We start from the raw sequence: 18,923 nt of genomic DNA, 5'->3' as shown, positions 1-18,923 counted from the left end.
ATTTGCTGGTAGCATAAAAACAAATTTTATAAAAGAATTTCTACATATGGCTTTTTAATAGCTTTGACCATACCTCTATTACAATTGTCAGTAGCAGCTTTGGACATTACAGTGCATGATTTGCTTATCTTATTATGCTGAGTTTCCTTATAATAATGTGTAGACAAACAAATATATCATACTTAACAGCTTTCCTTTGTGCTGCTTTTCCATTCTCAATATAGTCACATTTTTATTTGTGAACATAAGTGAATTATCTAGAAGTTTTAACATGCATTAGGTAAAACATTCTCAAAAATTGGCCAAGGATAGAAGAAAGTGATCTCTATCTTTTTCATGAGAGTTTCCTTCTACACTCATGTCATTCTGCTTTTTAAATGTCATCCTTCCATGATTCCCACCTGGAAATCCAATAATCCTTCAGTGAGCCTTAGGCAGAGATGGGATATAGTGTTACAACACTGCCTCTTGATTTAATCAACTTCCAAGGCCTCAGTTTAGCCAAGTTTTGTGCTGGATCCCACAGGCATTCCTGCATTCCTGTGGCCTGAAGGCCAGCAATTTTTTTATTGAGTAAGAACAGTCATGAATGGAGCTGGCTTCTGCCTCAGAAACATTGAGTTGTGTCAGATAGCAAGCAATCTTCCCCTTTTGAAAAACTTCAAATTTTAAAAGCAATTTGTGTTGAAAACATGGACTGTTCAAAGGTTTTTATGAAAGCAGCATGTGAACAGCCAATGGCCTAGTGCTCAGGATGGTGTCCTACTCCTGGAGTTGAGCAGTTTGATCTCCATGGGCTTCTGACTGTGCATGTGAGTGCCCTGACATTAAGGCTACTAACAGTTCTATGAGGGTTTTACTTCTTTTCTTCTCCACTTTGTTTAAATACACCATTTCCTTTTTTTTTTTTTTTTTTTACAGCTCAAAGATTTTAGCTGAAAAAAATCCTGAGAATGACAGGGTGAATCTGTATTCCCTCTGACAATATTTACTGTGCCACCCTCTGCTAAAAAAAACTTACATTGAGCCATTGCTAAATATGTAATGTGACACAACCCATCCTCGCTGACACCTCAGTGATCCCACTGAGGACAATAGAGTCCTCAGGTTTAGCCAAAGACTAACTCAAGCTGAGGCATACTACTATGTGAGGTACAATGCTTTGTGCTCTTATTTTCATATCTCAAATAACATAAGATTGCATACTGCAACAATAACTTAGGTGGAGCACAAACTAGCAGTGCCTACTTATGTATGTCTATAATCTTTTTAGACAAAAAAATACTAAATCATTATTTATTAAATCCACTTGATGAAAGATGGTGAAAGGATGGCGTGAAGCTAGAAAAACTTGTCAGATCAAGTTCAGAACAATGAATCCTGAAAAAATGCTAGCAGAACTTTCAATAGTAAATTTATCAGCAGACATACTAATTAATTTTTCATATTTGGATCAGGTAAACGTTTGTCTTTGGAACTCAAATGCAATGGTAACTTTCTTCAGTCACCTTAGTAGATATGATGACAAAGTGACTATCACTTGATGATGGAATACAAATTATGCAAACATGAAGAAAATAAAAGAAAGGTTTCTGTGGCTAAATGAAAAGTCAGATTTTTTTTTCCTGTTCTCTGTTTTCTTCAAGTGAACTTTTCTTACACAGAATAGAAAAAGATTCAGCCAACAAATGCATGACTATCCATGTAGCATCTTGCATTTCTGTAGTAGTATTTATTAACTATTGTCTCAGCAATGAAGCCTTGCAACTCTTAATAGCACAGAAGAAAATATATTACTGTTTTACATATAGTAGGAATGACAGAATAAAAAACATAATGTAATCAATCACAATTCCACCTCTTTTAAAAATTTATCTTAAACATATACGTAACTAGAGCTGTGAAACATTTTGCTCTGTTGACGTAGCACAACTTGCCTCAGGCTACCTCTACGGCCATCTCCAGGTGTATCTCCTACTACATGACTCACAGAATATAAGGGCTGTGCACCTCCCTAAAGAAACCTATCCTTCTCCCTTGGCTAAATGCACTACAGGACAACCAAGACTGTGATCTGGGAGCTTCACTCACATTCCTAAAGTTAGATGAGATGAATTTGAGCCTTTGAGTATATTCAAGTATGTGCTGCTTCCCAGCTCTCCGTGTTCCAGATAGAGATATATCCTGCCTTCATTCAAGTTAGTTGTGAAACTAATTTTTGTAGGAAATAGCCAGACAAAGGCAGATGAAGAAAAAAAAAGACCAGTATTCATTCGTTTGATAGAATTCTGTCTCTCACACAAACACACACACACAGAGTTTGCTAGTATTTGAAGTTATGCACTGTAAAACTTCTTAATTTTTCCCAGTTATGTCATCTTGCACTTTCCTGACTGCAAAACTTCCCAACACATATCCATCAAACAGCCAGATATTTAATTGCTCTACTTGGACACACCAAATAAAAGGCTCCGAAGCATTATTCTACATTGTTTCAGGCACACAGAAAGAGCATTTAAAAAAAATATGAAAACAACAGAAGAAAAGCTGCTACTGTAATCAGCAATGGTTGAAGGCATTTCCTGTATTTTGCTATCAAACCGGTTGTTTTTTCCATTACATACTAAGTGAACTTTAGTAAGGTCAAGACACCAAAGAAAAACAGGATCAGAATATATTTAATCAACCAGAGTTGACTGCTTTAGTCCCTTTCTTTCAGGTATTTAGTCCTGGATCTCATCCCATGCCTCCAATTTTCTCTCTTAAATCAGACACATATATCAGGTCCTTCAAATTCCTGATTATGATGGTTGTTTTCAATGGCATTTACCTTGTTAGGTTTACACTTACCCTAGTCTAGAGGTCAATTAGCTTCATGTTGTGTGACAATACCGATATTTTAGCACGATATAACTACAATAGGGGAGACAGATTTTCGTTCACAATCACAGTACTGGGCCAAAAACTTCCCTCTTAGTTGGAAGTCTATTGTTTCCATAATGCTGCCTATTAAGATCAAGTCTAAGGTTTGAAATGACTATTAAATAAAAGTTGAAGCTACAATATCATAGGTTAATTTGATTCAATCCTGTACATCATTACCATGCTGTCATATGTGCTCTACATACAAATGGTACAAAGGTATATAGCATCCCTGTTCTATGCCCTGACCCTATCCCTTCTAGAGAGAAAAGTTGTCTTTGTTTCTTCTAGGAATGACAAATGACATTCTTCTATGTGTTAACATGACACAAATGTTGACACCACTCTCGGAAATGACCAGTTCCAAATGTATTGTTGACTCAGTGAAGGGAGAAGGATACCATGTTTCCCCAGCAACTAAGAAAGCCCCATGCTCTGGTCCAGTTTTGCCCAGAAAGGAGAACATTAGCCTGTCTGAGCTTTGTGATAAGACTGAAAACTGACTAATGCTGCCTTATTATCTACCCACCGAATGTAGAACACAATAAAGGACACTTGGTGCTAGAGATGGCCTCCAAAGCTCTCCTTAAGACCTGCTCTCTCCTGCACCCCACCTTCTTTCTAGTTCTGAAGTTTTACAGTTTCTCTTTTTAATTTGTCTGAGGCTGTTTATCAAAAGAAACTAATGAGACTCACATAAATCCCCCATTTTTCAGCTACAGAGCCAGAACTTCAGCATACTCAAACAAGATAAGACACAGTGAAGACGAAGAACTCCTAAAATACAAGAAGCTGCTCATGAAGGGTAGCACGGATTTTATACATCCTGAACAATGCTTATTCTGTGTTTTGTCAGGATGGGACAGAACAATCATTCAGGAAAAAATAAAACTGTTCCAACGCTGGGATCCAACACTGTAACTTGAATTGATCTTCATTTTCTTTAATTTCTTTTCTATAACATCTATACACTCCACAGTCTTTTAAAGAACAATATTTTCAAAAAGAAGATTTTAGTTTGGCAACCATAACACTGGGCATACAAGAAAATGGCCAAAGACAGGTGACAGGGAACAAATCCTGAGCAAGTCATTATGTGGCAACGTGAATATACATTTCAGCTCATTTCTTTACCAGCCAAGGCCCTTTGCAGCTTTATAATGCAACGAAAGTGTAAAGGAAAAGGGTTGCTGAAGGTTTTAAATACAGTATTTCTTTTTATAGAAGAAATAAATGTATCAGAATTCTCTTCCCTGTGCTCCCAAGGGTGTTCCAGCAGGGAACAAACAGAGCTCCGAGCAGTAAGCAGACTCCTGTTAAAGCTCCATATCATGTTTCCATGGAGAAGAATGCTTTCTTAGCCAGAAAAAACCTCTTTAGTGAACTTTTGTACAGACACTGATTTTTCCAGCCTCACTTTGGTCTTAGTTCAGCCTCTTGGGTCTTTTTATGGAAAGCCTTTCCACAGGGTAGTGCATGTAATATTATGCAGAATGGACTAAATAACTTATATAGCACAAATGAAATGATGTAACTCAGCAAAAATTTTGTTTCCAACAAAATGCTTACTTATATAGAATGACTAGAGAAAAGCTTTTAATAATTTCTGCTTCTATTCTGATTTCAGGAGCATAGCTTACATGCCTGAACATCTTTTTACCCAATCACATGATCTGAACCTGGGAAGGTTCTGCAGACTCTTAATTTAAAACTTTTTCTAATCCTGCTGTATTTAAAAGGATCAAAACAGCAGCAATCAGAAGAAGTTTAACAGACTTCTGCAGATATTCTTGTGAAACCAGTGAGTTAAATCTGTTCTATTTTTAATCATCTAAAAGGATTCTTTTATACAGATATATTTGTCTTTCAAACGTCTATATAGCTAATTTTCCATTATATTTGATAGAAAATTGCTGCCATAGAGGGATTCTGGGAAAACTAAGACAAATCTTTATTATTTGTCTGTAAAGTATGATGAAGATGCCAGAAAAAAAAAATGGCAATTGCTTTCCCTTCTATGTTAATCTATACATGAAATAAACCCCAGTGCCACTTCAAGGTAGAGGTCACAGAAGCTCATGATTTGCCCTAATGGTTCTAACTGCAGCTCCGAACCACAGTTTGATTCATAATTAAAAGAGGGTAACATATCTTAATACATAAGATACACTTTTCAAACTACAATTGGGTAGTGAAATCAAATTATTCCCCCAGCACCTCTGACAGCAAGCTGTACAAACACTCCCAGGGAATCTCTGGGCAGGAAGCTCCAACTCCAGCTCCAGCACTGTTTCAAATGCATCACAAGTAGCTCCCCAGTCTCCTGAAAACACTTTCCTAGGAACACTACTTTGGCTCTAGTGCCAACAGTATAATATCAGCACTAAAAATCTACTCATATAAAAGAACTCACTATTTTTAATTAATGGCAATGCTACAGAAAGGTGAGTCACGTGGGTTACTCACATGACAAAATGACAGGTCAAGACTTAGGAAATGTACAGGTTATTCACTTTTACCAGCATCAAGGTTAGCAAAGAGTGCTGCACTAATTTGCTTTTAGTTGTAAAACAGAGAGGCTAAACAGTAGGGTCTAACAGTCCAGCCCAAATGAAAATAAAGAGAAGTAATTCTGAATGTAAGATCTGGGAGACTGAAACATGATTTCAGTCTCTAATTTTTGATACTTGCTGAGTAATCATTGCATGTAAATACTGACTTCAGCAGGATTATAACATAAACTGTTTGCCAAAGCAAGCTACTCTTGGACAATTCCTTCACATCAAGGGAAAAAAAAAAAAAAAAAACAGCTGAATTTGAGCCTGAGGAGCTATCTTCAAAACTTGTGTGTACCTATCCAATACAATAATACTTCTGAGACTTGCTCACCAGATTTTTTGCTCTGACAAGATCAGAAATTATCCTTTAAAACTCAGATATTTACGTGGGCAAAGACTAGAAAGAAACCTAATTATACATCTCACAGATGAACTATGTAACATAAAGCTTCATTAAATTATACAGTTCAGTAAAGTCTCTTTGCATCCTTTTGACAGACTTAAACTGAGTAGACTGAGTACAATTCAATTCCACTGTAAAATTGCTTTGCTCTTGTGTCATCGGAAGAAGCTTTTACAGTAAATGAGGATCTTTTTTTTTTTTAAGAGGCAGTCTTTTATACAGCAGTAGCAGCCTCTATATAACCATGTCAACCCACAGTTACATTTATCACAGATTTTTAGTATGCATTATCACATTATGGATTCCAAATAAAAATACATGAACAAATGAATATCCAAGAAAGATAATCAAAACACAGTTTAAAACAAAATGAGAGGGAAGTTGCACAATCTCACAAAGGCATGCATGTGATGAATTGAACTCAGCATTGGCATATTGTGGATCAAATGAGGATAGTAGTTTATGGTCTCTATGTCCAATCCGTAGCACTGTGTTAAGACTTGAAAGAATAGTAAATGAAATATTAAAGGACACTACAATATGATTAACATCAAGTTTGGTCCATTATTGTCCACCCTGCCCCAATCATCATCCCTTCCACTTTCTTTCAGACTCCCATGCCACTATTGCTGTAAGTAGGTGAATATAACTGTGTATGACTATTTTTTAAAATGGATCCTATAAATAAGATATGTAAAAAATAAAATACTTTTTTTCTGTGGATAGATTTGGGGATTTTAGCCTAAGTATCTATCATATTGGGTTTGTACAAAGTATTATTTTGCCCTAAATATGAGCTCCTATAGCCATGCCAATAATGACTTATATCTGAGATTTATCTAAAGATTTGTAAGTTGCAGCTTAGTAATATCAGCTAATATTTTGTTGCTGTTGTTATTACATAGAGAATTTCCAGGATGCTGTTTCAAAATTTCTTCAGGCTCTTCTGCTCATGGACAGAACAACTATGCAATTCTTTTCCTTTTGGGTCATCCACAGAAATGCTGAAATTCTGTCCTACTGCCCATGTATCACATAATACTATCTTGTGGAGGCTGTCAAAGGACAATCTTCAGTCTTGTAGCAGGTGGTATATTGCTGAGCTGCTGTCTGCTTCCCCACTTCATAATTCGAGGATCTTTTTTATTCTATTACATATTCATATAAATGAGAATCAGGGCCACTTTATAATATAAATGTAGAATAATAAACGGCATAGTCCCCTTTGGATTTATTAGAAATTATTAACAAATGAACCGGTAGACTTTTGCTATGACTTTTTTATTTCCTCAGTATAGACTACCATAAACACTTGCTGTCCTGTTATGGGTGGTTAGCTTTAGGCAAATATGAACTCAGGCAGTTTCTTAAGTGCATATTATTCTTGCTCTACAAGGACTCCTTTAGAGCTGTTTCAGATTTATTGATGTTTGGAAGCTTTTAAATATCCATTACCCACTTCACTAACTACAGCAATTCCATCTGACTCATTATTTGTGTTTGTTAGAATATATTTAGGCATTTTTTTAAATGGGTGTTAGTAGACCATAGGATCTCCCTTGGAAACCCTATAATAAATCAAGTAAATAGTTGCTGAAGTGCTATAATGTTTACGTGTTGCAACTTAATTTTATACTTAATATTCTAGGTTTTGCACACACGAAGTTCTTCTGTTCAGGTTATTAGTCAGCTTGCTTTCTTTGTTTCTTAAGGCATTTCTTCTATGTTATTTAGTTTCATGCCAAAGTGCAACTATTCCAGGTGTTACATTGCTAAGCCTTCTCATCCTTTCCTCCCCTCTGAATGGCAGTCATATGCCCTAAGTCATGAAGTGGAACACTTCATGAAGAGTATTTTCACAACTTCCACATCAAATCAACATTAAAAATATACACAACAGCATGTGACATACTTTGAAGAACTGTATTTTCTGACAGTTCCATACATCAACAGGAGTAAATTAAAGTCTGGAGGAAAAGATACACTTATGTAAGTACCGGCACTATTTCTCTCTCCTCTCTCCCTGTTATTTTGCAAGACTGACTAATGGAAACAAATTCCAGAAGCAAGAGGCAAGAAGTGAAGATGTGTCTGGCAAGTACACTGGAAGAAGTCACACTGGAGCTTCTCCTTATACACTGAATATTACCTATTTTTTTTTCTTTTCAATAAAAAACTTTATATTGTCAAAGTAAGTAGTCTGCTTATTTTTGACTTATAAGGTTGTGAGGCCTACCTTTCATCTTTACATTTGTTTTGCTACAATATGCTTTATTATCCTCTCACCGAAAGGCCTTGTCAGTAGCGTAATATAGAAATACATGAAAAGTAACCATATGTCACATTTTCACATGATACGGAATACTGATCAAGTAAGGACACCATATTATGCTTTCAGTCAAAAATGTTATTAACCATTGGATTTACTATAAAGAGGATGAATTTTAAACTTAAGCAAAAATACAGCACAAAAGTATACGGTTCAGGGGAGCAAAATTCAATCTGGCCACAGCAGGAGAATGTCCCTGCCGGGCTCCATCCATCCCTGTGCGTTTCAGGGTGCAGATAGCCCCAGGCCTCCTGCAGCAGTCACAAGAACAGTCCCTGGCAGAGGTGATCAATGTGTGCAGCCCAGTCAGCAACATTTAACTGAAGCTGTGACAGCAGGAGGATCTCTTTCTATCACTGTATTTTTGCCCCTGGCTGCTGCTCTAGGCAGTTGCATGTTTGGAACCACTGGCAGCAAAGGACAGGACAGACATTAATTTTGCAGCAGGAAAGCAAGCTGAGTGACTCTTTACACTCTGGCCTCTCCACTCCTCAGCTTTCAGGTGATTTTCAGCACAGACCTGACCACCTGATCTATTCTGTTCCATTTTCTGATTCTCTGGTTACTCTGCACCTAGTTTGTCCAAGGTCCTTCTGATGTAATACCAGTACTGTTTATTCTAGTGACAGCAAAGACTTTGAAGCACTCCCCAAAACACTGGGTTCCTAGCTGGCTGCCTTTTCCCTGGTTCAGTCCATTTGGACATTTTATTTAACCTCCTGGAGAGCAGTATTATTTCTGTTTTCTTACATAATATTACAAAGTTGCCAGCTAAATGGACATTTTTCATATTTTCAAAAGTTTTAATGGTAATACAGTTATGTTCCCATTCAGATTAGCTAAATTTGCCTTTTGCAGGGATGAGCAAAATAATATATGTTTTTTAACAACAGTGAGGATTTCTATTTCAAAGTCAACACGTCTGCAATCTTTAAAATTGAAACAAAGGGTCCTAAATCATACAGGAAGTTGCAAAATACACGCATATGAATAGTCTCATGGAGTCAAAATCAGCCTATGAGTACAGTGATCTGCATGCAGAAATGTTTGGTGGAGCAGTGTCAAAGAGATAAGCTGTTTTATAACAAGGAGGGAGTGTAAAGTGGGGGGAGGAGGGGCAAAGAGACTAAATGCAAACCTTGAGCCAAACATAGCAAGGTTCTGATCAAAGCATAGAAAAAGTCATATGTGAATGCCTTCACCAAAACGTATCATCCAAACTTTCTTTGAAGGTGGTTTAGTATTTATAACATTTTAAAAATGCTTCTTGCATGTTTTCATCTAACATTTTGTATTCCTCTCCAACTTTTCTGTTGCATCCCAAGAGCATGACAAACACTCTGCGAAATGCTTGTCACCTTAGAATTACATTTGCTGTGCCCTTTTCTGTATTACTGTGAGACTTTGGCAGGAGCACTTAATAGCATGCAAAAAGGCAAAGCCTCACCCTTAACATGACATAGTTTCAACACCGCTGTTACTGAGTTCTAGAAATATTTTCCATTGTTTGAAGACAAACATGACGGAAGCTCACAGCAAAATTCAGTCCTAACATTTGTCGGTTTGCAGCAGAATCAAATTTAGGAAGGAACTTCAGAGTTTTAATGCAAGGAGAAACAAAAACGTTCTTTTCCTTCTGTTGGAAAATCGAAGACCATGGCTTTGTTTGGAACCAGTGTATGTGTTTCTGGAGAAACGAAGCTATGCCTCAGTGTTTTAGGGAAACTGCAGGGATTGCCTTATGTCGGCACATTTCAGTTTTACGTGTGCTGTAACTCTTGTGATTTTTATTCTGTATAGGCTTCTCTCAGTTAAAATCTTCTTATTAAATGCAGAAAGATAACATATTTTTTCCTGTTATAAAAACAGAAGCACAAACATCAATCATCTAAAATCACTGACATTTATACAGAAATAAATATAAACACGCTCTATAGCATTTTGCTGCCATTATCTGCTCAGAAGTGCCGTTGGCCTTTCTACTGAGAGTACCGGAACATGGCTGCCCTCGCTGGAATGTAAACTTGGCATTAACTCTGGCAGATTCCCACTCCCTGCCCTCTCTCATTTAATATTAACCCACTCCTATACTGTTATCAGGAGGTAAAGGTCATAGCTTTATTTACAGAATACAGCACTATACAAACGGTCATTAAACAAGAAAACCTTGCATCAAATAAACATGAAGCAAAAAAACAATGCTGACCTTGCTACTGGGAACTCCCCTTGAAAGTACCTTGTCATTCCCCATATGAGGTCAATGTTGCTGCTCTGTCCTTCTAACTATTTACTGCCCAGCACTGCTCCTCTATGTACCCGACTCCTACGCAAGCGCCAACTAAGGACTTTCTTATGTTACAAAACCAGGAGAAATTTAGAAAGCATTTTACTGCTGGCAAGACGGCAGGGTTCATATCCCATTCCCACAGTCTTTACTCATTCTTCCACAGCTGGAAACCTTGTCAAAGGCTCTCCTATCCAGCAGCAGCCTTTAGCACAAAGCAGAAGCTAGGCAGATGGCAGGGTGGACTCCCTGGGTCCGAATGCCAGAAGCCTGGGAACCAACCCTTCTTCCTGCTTCACATCTCCCTCGGCCCAGCTCCTCTCCACCCCAGCCCACTGCCTTTTCCTGCGGGAAGACATCCTGCTTATTTATGCATTTAATGACTGCTGGTTTGCCTAGACCCAGCAAGAAAAAGTGCAAAGAGGGTGGGAGGCCACTGAATAAAATCCCATCATAACTCCCACCTGGTTTGGGAAACTTGAACCATACAGAGCAGAGCACACATGTACCCTGGGCCACAAATCTGACAGGAAGCATCAGTTTGATAGTGCAGCTTTGGCAGCAGTCACTGGGTGCTCTGGGACTCAGCCACGCACTGCATGCCTTGCCTCCTGCTGTCATCGAAGGGGATGGAAATAAATTGGTTATTGCTCATTTGAGCCAGAAGTAAACTAGCTTCTCTGCAGCAGACTCCTGCAATGAGCAGTTTATGAGGGGAAGGGGCAGTGTTCAGGATACTGTTGTGCTTAGGCCTGAGTATGCTCTGTGAGGTACAGGGCCTTTTTTGCCCTTGTTCACAGACCATAGCTCAAGTAGCGATTTAAACTTTAATTGTTTAGGCTAGCACTAAGATGATCTTTACATACTTACAAACACATTCAATATGCTCCCTGCCTCCTAGTTTGAGTTTTGAATTTTAAAGAGTCAAAAAATGGGGGGAGAGGAATTTTATTTGGTTACTGTCATTCAGAAATAACACAGTGAGGTAACATGGGAGAATGACAGCTTTTAACGTGTTAACCACTGACCATGCAACATTTTCATCAGTGTAAATATAACTCCTCGTTACTTTGCCAAGGTTGCACTGAATCATACAACCAACACTGAAGTCAGACTTTCTAAATATTCTCATTTCAAGTAAAAACACACAAATGAAAGTACTTTAATTTTAGGCAGTTCTTCTTGCTGAAACACCAGTGTGTGCTGCCTTAATAAATGGGAATGCCAAGAGAACTGATAATCCAAGGAAAAATTCAGTTAGTGTTCAAACAAGTTTTTAGGGTATTTGTATATATATAAAAAAAAATGCCTGGAGGAATTAAAGGATTGGCACCAGAATATTAATATTCACATTCTCCTCAGTTCAGTATTAATATATCCTTCATCACAACCAGCACACTAAGTATAGATTTCACAGTGCCTCAGAAAGCTGTAGCAAGTTACAGGATGGACTGCTACTTCATATTGTTGAGAAACATGATAACCCAAAGTTATGAATGAGAACTCCCCTGTAAACAAATGCTATGCAATTTGAAGGCAATGCCTTCTCACAGACCTTACATTTGAAACCAAAGGAATCATAGAATGGTTTGGGTTGGAAGGGACCATTAAGATCATCTAGTTCCAACCCCCCTGCTATAGGCAGGGACATCTCCCTCTAGACCAGGTTGCTCAAAGCGCCATCCAGGCTGGCCTTGAATGCTTCCAGGGAGGGAGCATTCACAACCTCACTGGGCAACCTGTTCCAGTGTCTCACCACCCTCCCAGTAAAGAGTTTCTTCCTAATATCTAGTCTGAATCTATCCTCTTCCAGTTTAAAACCATTTCTTCTCCTTCTGTTGCTACATGCCCTTAAAAGATGTCCTTCCTCAGCTTTTCTCTAGGCCCCCTTCAGGTACTGGAAGGCTGCTATAAGGCCCCCTTGAGCCTTCTCTTCTCCGGACTGAAGAGCCCCAGCTCTTTTGGCCAGTCATCTTAGGGGGTCTCAAGAGAGCAGAGTAGAGGGGCAGAATAACCTCCCTCAACCTGCCGGTCACAGTTTTCTTGATGCAACCCAGAATATGGTTGGCCTTCTGGGCTGCAAGTGCATATTGCCAGCTCATTGTTGAGTCTTTCATCAGTCGACACTCCCAAATCCTTCTCCTCAGGGCTGCTCTCAAGTCATTCTCCACCCAGCCTGCATCTGTGCTTGGGACTGCCCCAACCCAGGTGTAGGACCATGCATTTGGCCTTGTTGAATCTCATGAGGTTGGCATGGGCCCACCCCTCAAGCCTGTCCAGATAGCACCCATTCCCTTTGGCTTGTCAACTGCACCACTCAGCTTGGTGTCATAAAGAATGAATTAAACCAAAGAAAGTTACACTAATTTCTCAGCCAAGATATTTTTAATCCTCTCAGGTAAACTGAAATTGTGTACATTTAGTTTCCTTGTCCTGTATTTCAGAGACAGCACGCCATGGAATTACTTGAATGGTCGTGCTTTATGCTGGAGGCCACCATGACATGCAACTGCTGGCCACTGAAACAAGATTTGCAGCACATTCAGTTATTCCCTCTATCAAATATTAACAGGGTTTGTGTGTTCATGAGCTGGTGCCCCATCCTCATGCTGATGTTGTTGCCTGGGGAGACAACAGTTCTTTACATGCATTTCAGGCCAGAATGGGCTGCTTGTGTCACCTCACTTGGTGACACTCCTACACTGAGAGCCAGCGTAATCCACATGAGAATTCCCGTACTCCACCCCACACATGCAGGTTAAGTGAGAATGCGTCTCATTTACACATCTGTGGGAAGTGCACCACAATGCAGTACGGAGTCAGAATAGAAAGGAAGTATGGAAGTGGTGGTTTCTTAACACCCATTTTGGCATATCTTCCCTGTGTGAGAAGATACATTAAGCTGATGATAACACCAGACTCCAGAGACAGGTAACAGTGAACATAGACCACAAACTTTCTTCACTGAGTTTTAAGTCCAGTTCAGCTTGTAAGCAAAATGAGATTCATAGACTTGCCCTTAATTCCTGAAGTTTGGATACATTTCTTCAGAGTGGTGCAATTGCACAACACAAACACCAATAACAGCCAGAAACAGAGACCGAAATTTTCCTTGTTTCTGATTGACTCTACTTGTATTGTCAGGCCCAAACTTGACACGTGCCTAAATAGTGCATGCCAGATGAGAAGGAAGGTGGCAGGGATAAAACAAATATTTTCTTTAAGTTGCTGAAGAGTTTCTGCTACAAAACCAGTAACATTATATACTCAAAAAGGTCACACAGAAAATTATCCTAAAGTTTATCTATCACGCAGTATGAATATAGAAACAGAAGAATCTTTATTTATAAGAATTGTGAGCTTAATCTTTACTTCCAATATAAACTCCATAAACAAAAGAAAGGTGCTTAAATCCAGTCAGCACATGGATAATTGGATAAGCCTGGGAACAGCTGTGCCAGTTGCTAAGATGTGAACCTACAGAATAATTTCTACTGCCAAACAGGGAGCTGGCTTTCTCTTTGAACTTCAGGGGAAATGAGGATAAACTAGTTATTAAAAAAGATGATCATTTAGTATCATCATAGCACTTTCTAAAAATCTAGCCAACAAGCCAAAGCATGAGCTAAAGCTAGTTATTTACTTCCAAAAATATAACTGTGTTTAGTTCCAAACAAATACTTCCACATACATGGCTGAAAAAAGATCAGAAGCTACAGCAGCTATTTTGAAAGCTGCGTTTCCATCAAACATCTTAGTTTATTTATATATTACCCATTTTCCTTGAAGTATTGCCCACACAAGCACCATTTCCCACTTTGGAGAATAACCATTAATTTCATACCACAATGTTTTTTCTAGACATATAATTACACAGAAGACAAATATTCTTTATTAAAATTTCTGAAGGCAGGTTAGGTAGTTATGACTGGTAGTTATTCAAGAGCATAGCTTTTTTTTTTTTTTCCTTGCTTGCCAGCTAATAGAAGCTTGAGAGATGTGGAACAATGACTTGATCCCAACACATTTTTCATATTGTAATAAATGAAGTGATAAGATTCCCAATAATCAGTCCAAAACTGGACATAATTATGTCCAGATCTAAAAGCCTGTGCCTAAGCAGAATACCACTACATGTATTCCTCATGTTCCTCTCATTGCTTTTTACAGTCACTACTTTCATTCTACAATGCATGCTATTTCTCTTGTTTTGTCTCTTCTGATAATACACCTAAAATAACACGCTGCATACAATTTTTGTGTTTTTTTTTCTGTAGCATGCCACAAACATGTCAACATAGTTTCTGAACCGGAAGTCGAGAGTATCTTACAAAGTTTAAATCATAAAGCACTGTTTCATCGTAATGACATTTTTCTTGGAATCAAAGTATTTTGAATCTGACAAAAAGCCATCGAAAGAGCATGTACGCACCAGGTGATTCAGTGCAGCTAGGAGCCAGCACAGTAGAAGCTACACATAAGACAAGGAGAAATGGTAGGAGAAAAGAGAGTAAGAGGAGAGAAAAGGGGATGTATGTTAAAGGATGGGAGGAGGGAGGGAATAGCAAAAATAAATTCAAATAAAGATGTTAGAAGGTAATTTTACCAATTTGAATTTTCTTTCTTGCTTTTCCAAAGAAATCACTGCACTGACTGCTGATTACAAAGTGCCCAAATTCCAGCTTTCAGAAAGAGAAAATAAACTCAAGCTTTTCATGGAAAAAAAAATCCTCAAAATTCTTCACTTTTTAAAGACTCCAACTTGCCTGTTCCCTTATAGTGGATACTTGGAAAATTTTGAAATCGCCACATACTACTATCTAAGTGTACAAATACATAGCTTTGAAAATAAATACAGAGAAGGAGCAAGAAATATTCTATAGGCAACAAAGGAAAAAATGCATTGGATATTCAGTCCTTGAAAATAAATTTATGTCAAGTGGTAGAGCAGAAAATTTAACCCATTACACAAACATCATACCAGTACTAATAAAAGATCACAGAATCATAGGGGTTGAGAGGGACCTCTGGAGATCATCTAGTCCAACCCCCTGCTAAAGCAGGTTCCTTACAGCAGGTTTCACAGGAAAGAATCCAGATGGGTTTTGAATATCTGCAGTGAAGAAGATTCCACAATCCTTCTGGGCAGCTAGTTTCAGTTCTCTGTCACTCTCAAAGTAAAGACATTTTTCCTAATGTTTGTATGGAACTTTGTATGTTCCAGTTGGCGTCCACTGTTTCTTGATTATCACTGGGCATCACTGAAAAGAGCCCATCCCCATCCACTTGACCTCCACCCTTTACATATTTATTGTGTTTATGAGATCCCCTCTCAACCTTCTCTTCCCTAGGCTGAACAGCCCCAGAGCTTTCCTCATAAGGGAGATGCTCCAGCTCCCTCAACATCTTGAGTCCCTCCGCTGGGCTCTCTCTAGAAATTTCTCATCTTTCTTGAACTGAATAGCACAGAACTGGAGATGGAGATGAAGAGCTAGCAAAAGTTTTCTAAAGAAGACTAGATTTTTGACCGAAAGACTGTTTTCACAGTAATGCCAATTTTCTTCACAAGATTCAATGTCCTGCTGTTTTTGATGTCTCTGGAAAGGAGATTCCTTTTCTGAGAAGTTTCATCCCAGTTGGTAGGAAAGCTAACGGCTTCTGATGGAAGTTGCTGCTCAGACCTGGTTATCAAGCATTTAAAATTCACTTTCAATTTCTAATACTTTTGACAGCAGCATTAACACTGTCGACGGTTTACGGGCGTTAGGCCCGATTCCGTGACAAAGGGGACGGGGGACCCAAGGGCCCACGTCCCGGGAAAAGGGGAAAGGGGAAAAGGGTAGGGAGATGGCCCTGAGAGCAAAAAACAGCGGCAACAATCTGAGGAGAAACAAACTAATTTACTAAATAAAATATCGGAATGCAAAACAACACACTATAATACAATATAATTACAATTTAAGCTGATAAATCCCACACAGAGAGAGAGAATGTCCCAAAGTCAAGGTAGGCCTTACTCTACTACCGATGATAAGACGGCTGGAGAGCGAGGTGCTGCCAAGACGAGAGACGGCGGAAAAAGGGACGAGGTCTCGTGATCTGCAAGTTTTTATACTGCGAGCTTCTATCTTTTCCCTCCGGCTGGAAAATGGTAACAAAGGAGCAAAGTGCCGTGGGGACTGTAGTAGTCCTTCTCTTCTGAGAACTAGGTATGTCCACTACATGATGTTATGATGTGGAATACCAATAACCGAAAATCACAAAACCATGACAAACACGAATCCAGGGATGAGACAAATTCCACATAAACGTCATGATGCTTCTGTTTAAGAAGTCTGTCTGTCCTACCTCAAATAAAAATGATCACGCAGAGGAGGTTAAGAATATAAAAACTGTTAGAGTTTATTGACTTGGTAGGTCAGACCTCTGCCACAAAACCTGTAAATCATTCTGTTTGTAAAAGCCTGAATTTATCACAAGCACTGAAAGTCTGCTGAAAGCAAACAAAATAAAAGAGAAGTATAAAATGTCAAGATAAAGGACTTATCAACTGCATTGACAACAGGTTGAAATTTTTTTAAGTGTTTCCTTATTTCTAATAGTAAATACCTATACCTAAATCCATGCTTCATAGCACAGCAAAACTATACATATTTTTATCTCTGTGCACACATGGTCAAGATTTGAGATTTGTGGGGGTGGGGGTTCAAATGGATGTGGGTTACTGGCAAGCAAATCAAAATTGTCTGCAGAGAGCCACTTCCTGCTGGTGACTAAGGCTTCACCCAAACAGTCAAGAGGAAGGGGCATACATAAAGCATTGCAGACTACTATCCCGATTGTATCAGAGTGAAGACAACTAGGACAAACAAACTCAGGAAGTTAGAAAACGAGAGGAAATCTATGGCACGGAGAGGAAAGTGAAGAGATTACACTGATCCGCAGAAAGGTCACCTCTGGTTCACAATGTGCCAAGCTTTTTCAAAAACGCTTTATTTGTACTATAATACAAAACTGGCACACACAGCTGGCGACTGCTGCAGAGGCTATTCAAATGTTAACATTCTCAATGATAAACAGCCAAAAAAGTTCTATGTAAGCAAATTGGAACAAACAACTAATCTAAATCTGGTTGCTAAGAGACAGAGGATTTCAGCCAAAACCAGCCCCGAGCCTCAAGAATACTTTATTTTTGATCAAAAAAGTACCTGTAGATGACGCCATGTTGATGAAGAAACATGAGTGCTGATGTGACCTCTGCTGCATAAAAGCGGGATCGAGGTTCGTCAAATTTGCGTGAGCGCTGGATTTGAAACATTAGGTCTCCTCCATTTACATATTCCATGACGAAAAAGAGGCGGTCCTGAAATTAATTAAACAGTGCTATTTAGCTAATTTCTTTTGGTCACACAAAGGACTGCTTGAAGCTGTACTTCAGGCAACAGCAGCGTTTGCGTCAAGAAATGAAAGAAACAAAAGCTACAATTCTGAAAAAGCTAACAACCAAAGCCCCCAAACCTAAAGAAAATGAGACAGGTTCTCAAAGAGAAATGACAAGAATTGAATAGAATCAAAATGCATTAATAAGCAATATGCGCACACACATCCCTACATGCATCAACATATAAGTATTATATGTTTTTTTTTATTATAAGCAATTTCAAGTAATAACATAGACCCTTAAATGCAACTGCTTTTTCTTTAATTTAGCCATAACAATAAAGAGAGAAAGTCAATTCCATCAACTACTGAAGAGCTTCAGAAGAAATTTCAGGCTCCTTATTTCTTCTCATATCTCTTACCAGCTAGCTACTTTGTCTACAAAATATCTTTCCCAAGTTATGTAAAAATGAAATGGAATGGTTAAGCTATAGAAACCAGTGCTGCCAATCCCAAACACTCTCATATAACTTTTTAAATTGCCTCACACTCTCATAAGACACTGAAATATAACTACACTATTAAAATGTATATTGAGTTATTTCTATTTACTTCTGATTCTTATCACTTCAAAGTTGAAGTTTTCAAGTCTTACTCTATGGAGAACCAGAAATGAACTTCATTTGTGAGCAGTAACTCAGATTTTCAGATAACCACCACATCTTGTCATGTTTCAGAAAATGAAAAAATCCAAAATTCAAGTGTTCAGCAAAAAAGAATTGAGAGCATTAGTAAATCAAACATATACTCAACATCTTAAAACATTTACAATCTACACTGACAATGTAGATTGAGACATAAGCAAAGAAAGGACACACATCCACTTCATGTAATTTAAGTCCTACATTGTAACTGTTTCTTATTGATTTGCACAATTTTCCCTAAATCCTAACAGCCCTAAATCCTTGGCTCTTTGTACATTCACCCTGGGTAAGTCTACTACCAGATTATTTATTTTTGTACTGTTAGTTACCTACATCTGTATGT

The 18,923-nt window shown here is 38.4% G+C and overlaps 1 protein-coding gene across 1 annotated transcript in view; it reads right to left on the bottom strand.

Moving 5' to 3' along the window:
• PRKCE (protein kinase C epsilon) overlaps positions 1-18,923 on the bottom strand; it is a 286,254-nt gene that overhangs the window by 35,358 nt on the left and 231,973 nt on the right. The window contains exon 11 of the mRNA XM_021389975.1: positions 17,705-17,859. Within this exon, the coding sequence (XP_021245650.1) occupies positions 17,705-17,859 (155 nt within the window). The remainder of the gene's footprint in view (positions 1-17,704; positions 17,860-18,923) is intronic.

The sequence above is a fragment of the Numida meleagris genome, chromosome 3 (assembly GCF_002078875.1).
Source record: "Numida meleagris isolate 19003 breed g44 Domestic line chromosome 3, NumMel1.0, whole genome shotgun sequence".
NCBI classification, from domain to species: Eukaryota; Metazoa; Chordata; class Aves; order Galliformes; family Numididae; genus Numida; species Numida meleagris.
The sequence above is the reverse complement of the archived record's forward strand: the minus strand, read 5'-3'. Positions and strand labels throughout refer to the sequence as shown.